This window comes from Phyllostomus hastatus, unplaced genomic scaffold (genome assembly GCF_019186645.2).
Source record: "Phyllostomus hastatus isolate PE091 unplaced genomic scaffold, TTU_PhHast_1.1 phas_scaffold_501, whole genome shotgun sequence".
Taxonomy (NCBI): domain Eukaryota; kingdom Metazoa; phylum Chordata; class Mammalia; order Chiroptera; family Phyllostomidae; genus Phyllostomus; species Phyllostomus hastatus.
The window spans coordinates 71,199,985-71,214,153 of record NW_025334033.1 but is presented as its reverse complement, the minus strand read 5'-3'; the positions used below and the strand labels follow the sequence as shown (position 1 = coordinate 71,214,153).

Below are 14,169 nucleotides of genomic sequence, written 5' to 3'. Positions count from 1 at the left end.
CCAAGTGAGGGCGCTCCCCCGCCGCCAGGGGGCGCGCTGCCACAGGCGAGCGGGGGCGAGGGTCGCGGGCTGGTCCCTCCCCGCGCGCCCTCCGGGGCGGTTTCGGGGTCCACATCCCATGGCGGTCCTCAAGCGCCTGCCCGGAACTCCGGGACCGCTGGCCTGCGCTGGCCCCTGCGCACGGAGAGGTCACTGCGAAAGAGCGCTCGGCGGTGCAGGGTGGGCTTGCCACAGGGTTCCCGCCCACAGAGTGGGCGCCCCCGGTAGGAGCCCCGGACCCGGGCCCGGGGCAGCCGCCGGGAGCACGCTGGAGCCTCCTCCTCCCCCTCCCCTCCCCCTCCCCAGGCCGGGCCCCAGGCTGGGTGGGGGTGCGGTGGAGGCCCCGCGGGGAGGAGGGGCCCCGGGAGACGCCACCAGGCTGCAGGTGGGCTGGGCTGGGGGCGCCCGGGCCTGAAAGCCAGGAGCAGGCGAGACCACTTCCCGGTGACGAAGACCCTGGGCCGGCGCTGACCGGGTCGGGGGGTGGGGGGGGCGGTCGCTCGGGCTCCGGGAGTGGAAGTGTCTCCAGCTGCGCGTCAGCGATCTGGAGCCATTTCTGCGGCAGTGCTAGGCTTCACTGAAACACGCTCAGGGAACGGCTCCGCGTGGAATGGCTCCCTACTCGGGTGCTGGCAGGGGCCTTAGGCCCCCGAGGGCTGACAGCGGGGACCGGACAGCCGGTGCCCCGGCCCGGGCACCTCCTCTTCCTCCTCCGAGCGCCCCTCCCCCTCCCCCACCCCGGCCCGGAGCCGCGGGTCCAGCTGCATCCTACGTAGCTCAGCGGGATTTCTTCATCCATTTACTGGAAACCGGCCCCTTTCCCCGCTCGCGTTGCCTCACTCAGCACCGGCAGCCCGCGAATTTGTCCCTCCGCGGGGACTGGCCACAAATGAAAGAGAAGCGGAAAGAACGGCTGCCTTCCTCTCAGCGACTAGGGGTCCATCAGTCGTGGGTCACCGGCTGCAGAGGACGCAGCGACCCGCCATCCGGGACTCCGGCGGACAGGCGCTGGCGAGCGCGGCATTTCCCACCCGCAGCTTGGCTCCGGAGGTGATTAGCACGGGAGTCCACAGGGGCTCTGGGTCAAAGCCAAGTGGTTACTTTAAACTTAAAAAAAAAAAATGGAAACCGCTTAGATGCAGAGCTCACTAAATGATGAAAAAACAAACCGTCAGGCCCTGGCCAGGTGGCCCGGTTGGTTGGAGCGCCGCCGGGTACACCAAAAAGTTTCAGGTTCACTCCCCGGTCAGGGTCCACTGCAGAGGCAACTGATTGATGTTTCTCGCCCACAGATGTTTCTCTTTCTCTAAAGTCAATAAGCATATCCTGGGGTGAGGGTTAAATAAATAAATCAAAGTAAAGTCGGACCCAGTCACCTTTAAAGAAAGGGAAAAGAAAAACCGAACTATCAAGTGCGGTGAGACAGGGGGAGTCCGGGATAACGGGACAGTGAAACAAGGGAGGGCCGGGGTCTCCGCGCTGCCCGGCGCTGCCGGCAGCTCCAGCGCGCCCGGAGCCGGGGGCCAGTCCCCAGGCTGGACGGACATTCCAAGGGGAAGCAACCCGTCGCCAGAGGCGAGGCGAGGCCCGCCCTGGGCACTGTTTCGGTTCATAAACCCACCTAGAAGCGTACAGACGCAGAAGGGAGAGAAGCCTGGTGCGGCATGGCCGCTGCCTCACGAGGGGAACGGATTCTGGTGTTTTCCATCACTCTGCTTCCCTGGGACAGCCATTCTGTTCCACGACCAGAAGACCGGACAGAAGACCGGACAGGCTGTGGCCGGGTCGCAGCGCCCAGTGAAGGTGACGCTTCAGCACGCACGCGTGATTCGGGGACCACAGGCACCCACACCACCGGGAGCCTGTGAGGCCCCACCTGGGCCCCACTCCACAGCACCTGACACTCGTGGGGACGGGAAGAGCCCGCGGGTGGGGCCCGGGATCCACGGAGCCAGGAGCAGACCACTGGGCAGACAAACCCTGTTGAATCGGGAGGGGCAGGCCCACTGCTTTAGTCAGACAGCTGGACGGCACAGGGACACCCCCAGAACAAAGCCCCTGGAGGTATAGGTAGGAGGCCGGCGGGAGGGGCCTGGGTGCCAGCCTGGCCCAGAATTTTCGCCTGGTGCCCGGTCCTTATCAGCCCTTCGCCTGCTTCCCCTCCCCCCGCCTGCCTGGGCCTTGCAGCTGGACTCATTCACCTGGCTACCTGAGGGTGCAGCCCGCCCCCGCCTGGGCCCAATCCTGGCCCTCACAGGGGAATGTGTGGCCCCCGGGGCTGGGCTCAGGGCTCCGCAGGGGCTGGCGGTGCAGCCCAACCAGAGGACCAGACCTCGCTGGGCCCAGCTCTGTGCCACTCAGGGTGCCGGGCCCAGAAGTCTCCTCCTGGAGTTGCCGTATCCTCTCAGCTTCTCAGAGCAAGGCCAGCAGGTCCCTCCTGCACGGAGACCAGGAGGGGAGGGGCCCGGCTCTAGCACTGAGAGGCCAGGACAAGCCTCGCCCCGTTTCTGACGCTCCCCCGGACCGCCCGTTGGTCTTGGTCCTTTTCCTTCCGAGAAGCCACTGCGGGGCCCAGAGCAGAGGGCCCTCGGCCCCCACTTCTCCCTCCCACCCCTGGGCCCTGAGCAGAAGCTGCGCTGGGCCCCGCTTGGGATGGGGGCAGGGCTGGAGGGCTCTGGGAGCCAGTGTCCCCAGGTGGCAGGGCCCAGTGCCAGGTGCGCTGCAGTGGGAAGCGGGCTGGCACCCGAGGGCAGGAGAACCCGCTCGTGGGGAGGGGCCACCCCGCAGTGGGGTGGGAGCCGGCTCTGACTCCTTGAATCCTTTCTCTGGCTCGATCTGCCGTGTCTTGGTGTCTCCATTCCTGTGCCCTGCCGCACAGGTGAGCCAGGCTGACTTCCTGAAGCCAGCCCCCTCCCTCACTGCATAGACCCAGGCACGGGAGACCCCTCTGCCGTGACTGCCGCGACCGCAGGGGTCCTCCGCTGTGGCCGCACGTTAGAATCAGCTGGGGAGCTCTGGCACCACCTGCTCCCATTGGGCCTGCTGACTCGGGCTGCGGGGCCGACGGCTGCGGCGTGTGGTGGGGGCTGAGACGCCCGGTGCCCAGCTTTCTGAGGCGTCTCACTCAGGACATTCAAGAGTATTCGCCGATGTCTGACGTCCAGCGAGCCCTCGGAATCGTGGCTGACCCAGCTGCAGGGCAGCTCACGGCTGTCTGCTGCCGAAACAGCCACGACCGCGGCCCGAGCCCCGGCCTCGGCGACTTCCGACTTCGAGGGACTCTTTAGGGAGCCGTGTCACCGGGCAGCAGCTCGGCCTGTTTCTCCGTTTTCGCGACATTCCAACACCCGGAACGCCGCCCCGGTGGAGCAGCACTCGGGGGCGTAACACTGGTTTCTGAGGGAAAGGAAAGACGACGCACACAGCAGGACGTCTGCAGACGTGACCTCATCCCGAGGCGACTGTCGTCCCGGGCAACTGAGGCGCGAAGGCGGCACACGGGGGCCCGGGTCGGGGAGGTGCCGCCGGACGATGATCTTCACGGGAAAACAGCCGGAAGACGAAAACCGGGCCGCAGCAGCGCCCGCCCTGGAGGCCGGCCGAGGCACGCAGCACACCGCGGCCCGAACCGGACGTGACGGTGACGCTCGGCGTCCCGGGGAACGCGGGCCAGTGTGACCGCGGCGGCGGTGTCCTTCGGGCCGCCATTCAGAAGCCACCCAGGGGCTGAGGCCCCTGGGCCATGGGTGGGAGTCCACGCGGAGACCCCCCCCCCCCGTGCAGTCACAGCGCATTCTCCCCGAGTCTGTCCTCAGAGGCGCTTGGTAGGGGGGCACTTAAGCTGAGCTTAAGTGTTTTAAAAACACAAGTGTGGACACTAGTATGGAAATCAACTTTAAAAAGCCACTCTGCATTTAGCCATCCCAGGAAGGTGTCAGGCAGGATAGGGAGCAAGCCAAGGCAGGGAGGGAGATGGCGCCTCACCCGTGAACTCAGCCGCTGGGAGCCTGGCCCGGTGAGGCTGCCAGGTGTTCTGAGGATCACAGGGAAAACCGTGGTAGTGCAGGAGCGGGGGGGGCTTGGAGCTCCGTGTACATCGCCTCCACTGGCCAGGAAAGAAAGCCTTCGAAACTGCGTGTTCATCCCCAGGCCTGGAGAGGGAGGAGGGGGGGGACCCAGAAGCTGGACACCAGAGTGAGACCCCTAAAATCCCGATCGCTGGGGCACGCGCACCAGCTGGGTGCCCGCCTGCAGCTCCGCGCTCCAGCGTGTTTCATGAACGAACCTGCTGCCTCAGCTCCACGGCGCGCGCTGTCTCCCGCTCGCCTCCATCTCCTGCGGGCTGAGACAGGAACTCCCGGGGGGCGGGGGTCCCCCTGACTCGGAGTCAAAAGCACAAATGGGAAACTCAGGGAAACTGGGCTGAGGGCTCTCTTCTCCGGAGTCAGTGGATCTGGGAGCCCAGGGCAGGACCGGGTGGTTCTGCACCCCAAGGGCCCATCCCGGAGAAGCTGCAGGGGCGACCTGAACCAGCTGCAGCCGTCGCCACCTCCACCCACCTGTGCGCACACCTAGGCCAGCCCCAGGCTGTGACCTCCAGGCCTGAACCCGCTCCCGCAGCCGTTCCCAACGCCGGCGAGCACCGCGGCAGGGCGGCCACGAAGGAGGCACCGGAGCCTGAGCGCGGAGCGCCCGCGGCCGCAGGCGGCGCAGGGACGCGGCAGAACTTCGCCACAGCTCCGGGAGGGGGCGACTCGCGCTGGGACGAGTCACCGCTGAGTGGCGCCCAGGCGTCCTCCTAGGACGCGCGACTGGGCGCCTGCTGGAGGGCCCACCGGCGCTGGGTCAGAGCAGCGCCGGGGACACGGTCCATGCTGAGGCAGCGGCGGGAAGGGGACGCGTGGGTGTCTCCTTTCCGGCGGCGGCGGCGGCGGCGGCGGCGAAGGAAACGCGCCGCGCTGCACTACTAGTCTACAGGAAGAGAAGGTTCCGGTGGGGGCGTCGGGGCGCCCAAGGCGGCTCCGATTCTGCCCCTGCGCGGACCGGTCTCTGCCCTGCCTGCGCCCCTCCCGCCCTGGCTCCCAGGGTTTCCAAATGCTGAGTTGCTTCCGCCCGCCCGGGAGAACCCAAGGCCAGACTAGGTCGAAAGCCCGGGCCACCGGGGGTGGAGAAGGTATTCGAGAAAGATGGCCCGCAGGGCGGAGAAAGGCGAGGCGCGCTGGGGGCGTGGAAAGCGGCCCAGAGGGTCGGCCATGGAGGGGTGAGTGCCTCAGGCGCCGACCCCCGCCTCCAGGCCTCGCTGGCGCTGGCGCTGCTCCCGGAGGCGGATCCAGCGTGGGTGGGGGCTCCAGAGGTGCCACAGCGCCTCCGGGGCCCCTTGCCCCCTCCAGCAGGGAAGCCTCAGAAAGAGTCCAGATGTGCACAAGCCTTGGGATGGGTGGTCGAGCCTCTGGCTTGGGGACAGCTGCCTTGCCAGAGGCCCTTAACTGACGGACTGAACGGTCGATGGAGTGCTAGGAGTCAGCTCTTCCCCTGGGCCCTGGGTCTCCCGGGGGGATGTCTTCTCCACCCTGCGGCCTGCACCCTGAGGCAGCCCGGAACTTTCCCAGGGCTGGCAGGCTCATGCAGGCCCCAGGCATCAGGTTGGTTTCTGGGGTCCCCCACGAACTCCTTCCGAAAACCGAGCTCCCTGAGAGCCCCTGGGACGGGGGTCCTGCTGGTGCTGCTGTCCTCCCCCTTCACGAGGGGCCTGTGCTCCCTGGTGGAAATCGGTGCGAAAAACTCCAGGGCCACAAACACAAGGCGACTCACACTTCGGCTCAGACAGAGCTTCCTTGAACACGCCCTTGGACATGCCCTTGAACTGCAGTCCAAGCAGCTTCAGCCTGTTGTCCCTGCACCTGCGTCATTCAGGTGCCAACGCCCCAGGGTGAGGCGATCTGAGCACCTGTACAGGGTTCAGTGGTGGCGATGGCAGCTTTGCACCCGACTTGGCCAAGAAGTGCCCACCTGGGGCAGTGACGGAGGGGGAGGCGGGAAGCCTCAGGTGGGGGCCCCCTCTGGCCCCCAGCGCCCTGGCCGGGCTGCCTCCAGGGGAGGCCTCTGAGTTCCCCAGGCCGGGTCGTGGCGGAACTCCAATGAGGGCGGTAACGGGAGGCTGGTGGGGCCCCCATTCTGATACTGGAGCTTACGTCCACGGGGCAGGTGGCCCAGAAGGGACATTCTGAGCAGCCTGCAGCCCCCAGAGCCTGTGGCATCTGAAAGGCTGGATGTCGGAGAGACCCCCCCCCAACCTGGGCCAAAGCCTCAGGCCAGTTCAAGGCTCCCGGGCACCGTGAGGCCAAGGGCCCGAGACCAGGCCGGGGGACGGGGCACCAGGACTACGCCGTGAAGTTTGCACATGTCATCCTGCACCAGGCGCTGCAGCCTTCCCGGTGCCGCAGGCTCCGCACGCAGTTAGCAGCTTCGTCAGGGCACCGGGAAAGGCAGTATGCCAGGACGCACGAGGGTTCGCTTCGGAAAGGCGAGCGGTTATTCAGGCGCTCAACCAGATGCAGGTGTTTTATGTTATTTCCTAAAGTTCGGGGGGTTTTCAAAACAAAATTCAAAACAAACACCGCGGGACTTGCAGGACAACGGGGGTGGGGCGGGACACACAGACGATGCAGCGACACAGTAAAAATGGACAGGAACCTTAACGAGGACAGCAGCGTTGCGCGGGGTGAGTTGTTTTTGGAACAGACATAACTGCTACGAGGAGCACGGCCCTTTGTCTGAGCCGGCCTGAGCCCAGGTGCGGAAGAAAACTCCGGAAGGGAAGGGCGGCAGCCCTGCGACGTGAGGCGGCGGAGAGGTCGGAGGGCGCCCGAGGGCGCGTCGGTCCACAGCACCGGGTCACCCGGCAGCCGGGGGTGTGTGTGTGTGTGTTCTGTGCGTCCGCTCCCCCCTCGGTCCGGCTGGTAGGGTTGCCTGTGGTCGCCCCGTGTTTCCCGCAGGCGAAATCTCACAAAATGCACATGTCACGTTCTGTGCGATTCTTCCCCTAGTTGTCCGAGTGCCGAGGAAAACAATTCACGTTTTCAGCCGAGCATCACAGCTGCAGCGCCGCTACGGAGCACCCACCACACGGGGGCGCCACCGGCTCTGCACGCTGCGGACTCAGCGGTGAGCACGCACCGTCTCTGCCCTCGGGGGGCGCTGCGTGGCAACGAGGAAAACAATAAACACAAATGATGTCGTGTGATATAGTTTGTGTCCCCCCCCCCAAAATCCATGCGTGGACGCCTAACCCCCAAAGCGATGGGGTCAGGAGGTGGGGCCTTTGGGAGGTGATGAGGTCATGGTGGGGGCCTTCCTGAGTGGGATTAGTGGCCTTAGGAAGGAGACCCCAGATGGCTCCCTGGTCAAGCGGGGACACCGTGAGAAGACAGCTGTCTGCGAGCCAGGAACCGGGCCCTCTCCAGACGCCGAATCTACCAGCGCCTTGACCTTGGACTCCCCAGCTTCCAGCTTCCCAACTGTGATGGGAGGTGTTTTTGTTTAAGTGCCCAGGCTCTGGAACTCTGCTGTAGCAGCTCGGCCGATACTCACGGCAGGCCCGAGAGTGCGGGGTTTGTGGCAGGTGCAACTGTGGACTCTGGAAAGCTGCATGTGGAGCTTGTGGCCTCTCAGGCTGATGTGCCGGTTTCCCACAGACTGGTCCGCAGAAATAGACCGCCTGCTCCCGAGATCACGTCCCTCGTCACAGATTCTGCTCCGGGAGGGGACTTGAATTCGGAGAGTCGGTGCCAGGAGCGGCCCTGGGAAGGGAACCTCGGGGTGGGGTTCCGAGATCGCACGCCCTTCAGACCCCACCGGAGGGGCCTTCTTGCCGGGGGTGAGCGAGCTGGGGAGGCGCCTCGGCCTGTGACGGTTACAGGACTCGCCAGGTGTGGCTGAGGAGGTGGGACAGCTGGAAGGTGAGGCTAACTGCATTAAAGGTGACGGTAGTTAGGACTGCGGGGTTGCCCGGGTTTCGTTAATGGCTTTAAAAGCCTAAAAAAAATGCATTAACGACACGCTCAGATGAACCAACTATCAATTTAAGGTGCAGCGGGAGAGTTGGCAGCGTGGTGGCCTCGGGAAGACCCTCGGGACCTGTCCTGCAGGCCCCGCACACACGGGCCAGGACCACTCCCAGGCTGAGGGGTGTCACTTTCCGTTCTCTTCAGCCGCATCTGACCTGCTCTGCACCCTCTCAACGGGGCAGGGGTGGTTTACTGTTAATTCAAATAGAAAAGTATCGTTTCCACTCCCAGAAGACTTTTTTCTGTGGGGGGAATCTCAAATTCATTGACCACACTTTGCAGACTTTTGTTCGTTGCTCATGTGTTTAAGATTTTGCTTTATCCCTTTAAACACATGAAGCAATTACGTTGCATGTCTGATGGCACCGACGTCTGCAGTTTTCTGGGTGCCCTCTCGTCGCCTGGTGTCTCCAGGGGCTCTCTCCCGGAGGGTGCTTTCCTCTGAGTGTTTCATGACTTTCCAACAGTGCGGTGCCTGTGTCCCCTCGAAAGCTATGTGGGAAGTTGTTGGAACCTGGATTGAACTTGCACTTCTCCAGGCGGCGTTCGCAGCTACCGGTTTTTAAAATAGATTTTTAGTTTCGTTACTTTGCAGCCAGAGACTGTCCTGTACGATTTCTCCATTTAGAAGTCAGGTTGTCAGTTGTGCTCGAGCGCTAATAAAACTGGCACGTTGAGGGTGGTCTAGCAGCGATTACAGGAAAGCACATTCTATGACTGACCACACAGTCCGACTGGCCAAGGTGCTGCCGCCTGTCATCTCTGCGCCTACGCTGCCAGACAGCAGGGAACCCAGGTTCCGTCAGCTTCAGAGCGAGGGGGGTGGTCCGTGACACCCCCAGCACAGCGCAAGCGTGGGTGTCTCTGCCTGCAGCCCCAAGGCACCTGCTTGTGCCCGAGACAGAGGGTTGCAGCTTCCCCGGGTGGACAACCCCAGGGCTCAGCCCCTACTGCCCTGCCTCCTTGGCCTTTTACCTGGGAGACCAGGGGACAGCAAGACGGTTCTGCAGCGGGAGAGGGGCCGTTCGCTGGCAGGGGAGCTGGACCCGAGGAGCCTGTCGCCTCTCTGTGAGGAGGGTGACCCCGCAGCCCTTCCCCAGGCTCTCCGGGTGTCTGCACACTCCTCCGTGGTGAAACCGAGTGGGTGTGGACGGGGAGCTGAGTGGTCACTCTTCTCTCCTTGGTCAGGCAAGCCAGGGAGGGTTTGCGTGGGGCAGTGAAGTGTGGTTTACCTTGTATATGGGCTCTGCTCAGTGACAAGGAGGGGGTGGAGGGGGCCAGGGCGAAGGCCAAGGCACGAGGGACCTGGGGCCTCAGGCACAGAAGGGGACCAGGGCTCCCTTGACATTCTCCCCCTGCAGCCGCCTCACCGGCTTCCCCTTTCTGGGGTGCTCCCAGGCGGGAGGGGGGCCCCAGGTGTGCAGCCAGTCAGGCCTGACCTTGAGCGAGGCTGGCCTGGCTCTCGGCCACCTGGCTGGGTCAGACCTGGTGGGGAAAGCGTGCATTTCCCGGGTTGACGTGGAAGGGGCAGGTTATCCCCTGGGCAGCAGAACGAGGGGCTCTCCTCGGGAGGGCGAGCCGGGAGGCGGAGACTGATGGAGGGGCCAGGCTGGCCGTCCAGGGGCCCGGGACAGGGAACCGCGGGGCCGGGGAGGGCAGGGACCGGGGAGGAGCGAGGGGCGGCGCGGCGAACGAGCTGGGAGCGCAGCGCGCAGATCCCGGCCGTGCGCCCCAAGCGCCTCCGGCGCACCCCCGCCTCCGCGCCATTCTCTGCTGTTCTCCCGCCGCGCTGTCGCGCCAAGGGCTAGCCGGTGGTGCTGCTCAGCGGGGTTCTCCAGCGGGCGCTTCCCCGAGCAGCGCGAGCCGACGGTGGAGGAGCTCTTCAGCAAGGTGATCCAGGTGCCCGCGGTGCCCGCGCTGCCGGAGATCGTGGACACGGTGGGCGCCGCGCACCTGGTCACCCTCAAGGGCCTCTACATGGAGAACGGCGACGGCTGTGTGGTGCTTGCTGCACGGTGTACGCAGCGCCGCCTCGTTTGAGGCGCTGCGGCCGCTGCGGGGAGCGCATGGGCGGCCTGCGCGGGCCCAGGGCCATGCTGCTCGTGCTCGTGGGCACCAAGGCCGACCTGGACGCGGAGCGCCTGTACTGACTGCGCGGGGCCGTGCGCTGGCACGCGAGTGGCGCTGCCCGTTCCTGGAGGTGAGGGCCGAGAACAAACTGATTGTGGACCAGGTGTTCACGCAGGTGGTGCGCGAGCTGGAGGCCTTGGCCCCGCCCCCGCCCGGGGAGGGGGTCCGGGCGGAGCCCACGAATGCCCAGGATACTTGGCCGTCGGCGAGATTCATAGGCTAATAGCGACCGTGCCTCTTTAATGCTCGCCTGTCTTCGTGCCTTCCCAAGCTCCGAATCCCTGCGCTGCCCCTTTCAGAGAAGCTCGTGCAGCCGTCAGCAGGCGCTCGCGCCCACCTGTCACTCACTCAAACCTGTGCTGCGGCCTCCGCGCGCTTCTGGGTCTTCTGAAAGCTTTGCAAGTCCACCTCCAACCGAGCTTTGGGGAACCAAACATCTGATCTTCTCCCCTGTATGGAGGGAGTACTTACCCTTTTCTTCACATCGAATTTGTCGCGGGATTAAAAGAAAATAATCAACAGCCTCAAGTGTCATCCCCGGACATTTGAAATTGATTGAGGAACATGAACTAGAGACTGTGCCTTGGGCCCAGTGAGGCTTGAACTTAAGTCTTGAATTGCAGCAGGAATCGTCTCCCCTGTGTTTCCAAAGATAGTTAGGCCACGCCAGGGGCGGGTTAGAACGGGTTACTGTAGCCCTGGGGGGGGGGGGGACACGGCTCTCCTCACACACAGAGCTCTGCTCCGCCTTCCCTCCTGTGATTGACAGCCAGTCCCTTCCTGCATCTGTAAACTTGGTGACGCTGAAAGGACTGTGGAAGTTGACAGCTTTTAATATTTGCCTTTCGGGTGCTTAAAGCTGCAGTGTGTGGAGGGTCCACACACTGTCTCTTTGCTTCTCGGCCCTTTCCAGGAAACGAGGGTCCCCAGAGGGCACCTCGAGTCCCTGGGTGTGTTTGCACAAAAACACCTTCCACTATGGGTGGCTTACTTGTCGCTGGGCTGAGCAGGACATGCTGAGTCTGGACAGCTGTGCAGGGGGCAGGGACCCGGACACCCACCGGCGTCGATGCATAACGCCCACAACTCTTTCTGCCCGGCCTTCACGTTACCACACGATGAGAGGCTTTTCTTGTGCCGGTGTAAAAATGCTGTTTTATATGGGGAAAAAAAATGTGCCTTTGATGGGAGCTGCTTGTACCTGTTTTCACAAGGTGACAACTCTACCCCACCCGCTACAAATGACTTTTCACATTTAAAAGCTTCACCACGTGATCATCTTTTTAAAAGAAATGAACAAGGAAGCTCAAAACGGTGCCCGGGACCTGAAATGGTTCCTTTCATTAAAGGAAAGTTATCTGTAAAACCGGTGGCGTTGCAAGGCTCTGGGAGCTTTATGTGCACTGCACGTGGTGTTTGAGGAGAGGGTTTTGTTTTCCCGTGGAGAGGGCGCCCGGGGCCCAGCGAGAGGAAGGCCTGCCCGGGTGTGGTCCGTAGGGTAGTGGCGGGAGTGCACTAATGCACAGTTTCAACGTGACCATTTCACCTAGAGTGTCGTACGGGGTGCTTGAGTGTGGTAATGTCATGTCACAGGATTACATGCTTGTTATTTTGTAATAAACGATTCTGCATTAAAAAAGGGTGTCCTTTGTGCCGGACCCCGTATATTTTAGATGCTAACGGTGCCTGACAGTTCGCCACGGGACAGGGGAAGGCTGGGACGCTGCCTGTCTCTTATTCTCCCCCCAGCGTGTGAGGGCAGGGGCTTGGGACACAGCTGCCTCACTCCCCTCAGGCCCTCATCTCCTGGGGTCACTGTGCCTGGCAGTGCCGCCCCACAGCCCCTTCTGGGACCGTCCTTTCTTTAAGGGGACACTTCAAACAGGGAGGAGAGGAGGGGGCTGTGGGTTGGGGGCCGAGGAAGCGCCTCCTGGCCTCAGCTCTTTCGTCCGAAACTGCCCCTTCCTCCCGCTGGCCTGCAGGTGGAAATCCCAGGCTGCTCCCGGCCAGCTGGCCTGGGTGTGGGGCTGTGCAGAGAGAGCACCTGCGGAGGGACCCGCGTCTGCCCGCCCTGCCCCCCCCCACTGAGAGCTGGGGGCCCCTCCCCCAGCCCCGCCCACCCCACCCCACCTGCCCCGCCTTTCTGACAGCCACCCACTGGGTGGAGGCCTCTGGAAGATCTTGTGTCCCTCTGGATATTGGGCTTAATCCCGGAAAAAGTTTACAAATAGCCATTTCCCCATTAAGGTTCCGGGGAGCAGCACCCCGGCCACCCCGACTCAGACCCAGCTTTCAGATTAGAGCCCAGGGCTGTTCCCAGGCTGCCTGGTCATCAGCATGACAGCCGCCAGGCCCGCGGGCTCTGCCCCGTGGCCCCAGGGGCTGTGTGAGGCAGCCTCTGGAGTGTACGGCACACACAAATACACGCGGAAAAGAAGCCCTCCACCCTGGGGTTTCTCTCTCTTCCGACGGTGTCAGTCTCTATGTCAGGTGTGTCATGCACAAGTCGCCCGCAGTTCCTCTGGAGTCTACTGGGTCCTAAATAGCCCTCCGGGGAACTTGCAAGCAGCGAACCTGACTGAGTGTCAGGGGGCTGACGCACCCGGACTCCCTGCACCCAGGTGCGGGGCCCATGAGGCCGTAGTGGGCAGAACTGGTTAGCCAGCCCACGGTGCGCCGACCTCAGGCCACCAGCAGCCCTGCACGGGCCTGCAGGCCGGCGTGTGCTCCACGTGACTGGGAACCGGACTGAGTGGTCATGCCCTTCCCATGCCCACCAGCAGGGCGGCGCTTCCGGTGCCGCAATCCTCAGGCCCTGGGCAGATGTTTTTCTGGCCCATGTGTTGTGGCTCCGCGTTGTGCCATTCAGATTGCTGGCATCGTAGAGAGTTCCTCTGGAGGGTGTTAAATGACATGTAATTTCCTCTTCCGTGAAATGCCTGCCCATTTTGCCAACTTTTAAAACTGCACACTCTGTCTTTTGCAGAAGTTCTTGGTGTCTCGCGGTCTCTGTGGTGGGCAGCCTCCCCGCTGCCCGCGCTGCCCCCGCCTCCTCCTTGTGTGACGCCCCTCAAGGGTGCGCAGGTCGAGGGACTGTCTTCTAAGGAACACAAAGCATCAATCCCTGCCCTGCACCCCTGTCAGAGCCCTGGCTCTGGGGGAGCAGCCGCCGGGCTGTGAGCTTGGAGGAGGCTGCCCCCATGAGCAGAGCGGAACGAGGTGGGGGGCCCAGGCGCAGAGGGTCACGGGGTGCAGAGCCAGGGGCGAAACCACGAGCCCTTGCATGGCCGCTCCCGTAAGCATTAATCCGCGGAGGTGACACCTAAGTGAGCTGGGTTCCAGGCCCAGGCCCGGGGAAGCCGCAAAACCGGACCCAGCGATACTGCGGCGGACGCTTCAGGACCAGGGGCACTGACGCGCGAGCCTGCCCGGGCGCCGGCCAATCAGTGGGGGCCACCAGGGGGCGCACCGGAGAGCTGACGAGGAGTCCGTTGAGAGCCCCCGCTGAGACCGAGCGAGAGCGCTCAGGGCGAGGTCGCTGCAGGGCGGCTGCTGCTGGCCGGAGCCCCTCCTCCCGCTTTGTCTCCCCAGGAGCGTGTCTGTCTGTCTGTCTGTGTGTCTTTCTCATTCTCAGGAGAGAAGCGCCAAGGGCCCTGCTTTTGCTGGAACTGGCTCCCCGAGCCCATTTCTCCCGCTGCTCACTTCTGCCTGTGACTTTGTAAATCAACGAAGACTTCTTCCTCAGCCGGAGCAGCGCCTGGCGCCGCTCCCGAGACCCGCGCTCCTTGCCGCCGAGGCCCCTCTCCTCCTCGCAGACAGCTGTCTCCTCCCTGTGCCCCCTCGTGTCTCCCCCTCTCCCCGCGCCTCTGTCCCAATCCCCTCTTAGAAACGCCCCCCTCCGGTCTGGGCAGGGCCCGCCTTCACGTCCGGGTTT

The 14,169-nt window shown here is 63.8% G+C and overlaps 1 protein-coding gene across 1 annotated transcript; it reads left to right on the top strand.

Moving 5' to 3' along the window:
- The first annotated feature begins 3,570 nt into the window (after nucleotides 1-3,570).
- Nucleotides 3,571-10,676, top strand: LOC123807926. The gene is given in 9 exon segments (XM_045821970.1): nucleotides 3,571-3,673; nucleotides 4,660-4,818; nucleotides 6,344-6,562; nucleotides 7,086-7,203; nucleotides 7,734-7,857; nucleotides 9,714-10,127; nucleotides 10,129-10,164; nucleotides 10,166-10,244; nucleotides 10,247-10,676. Coding segments are annotated over 9 exon segments (1,464 nt in total). The 3' UTR covers nucleotides 10,459-10,676.
- Nucleotides 10,677-14,169: the final 3,493 nt, after the last annotated feature.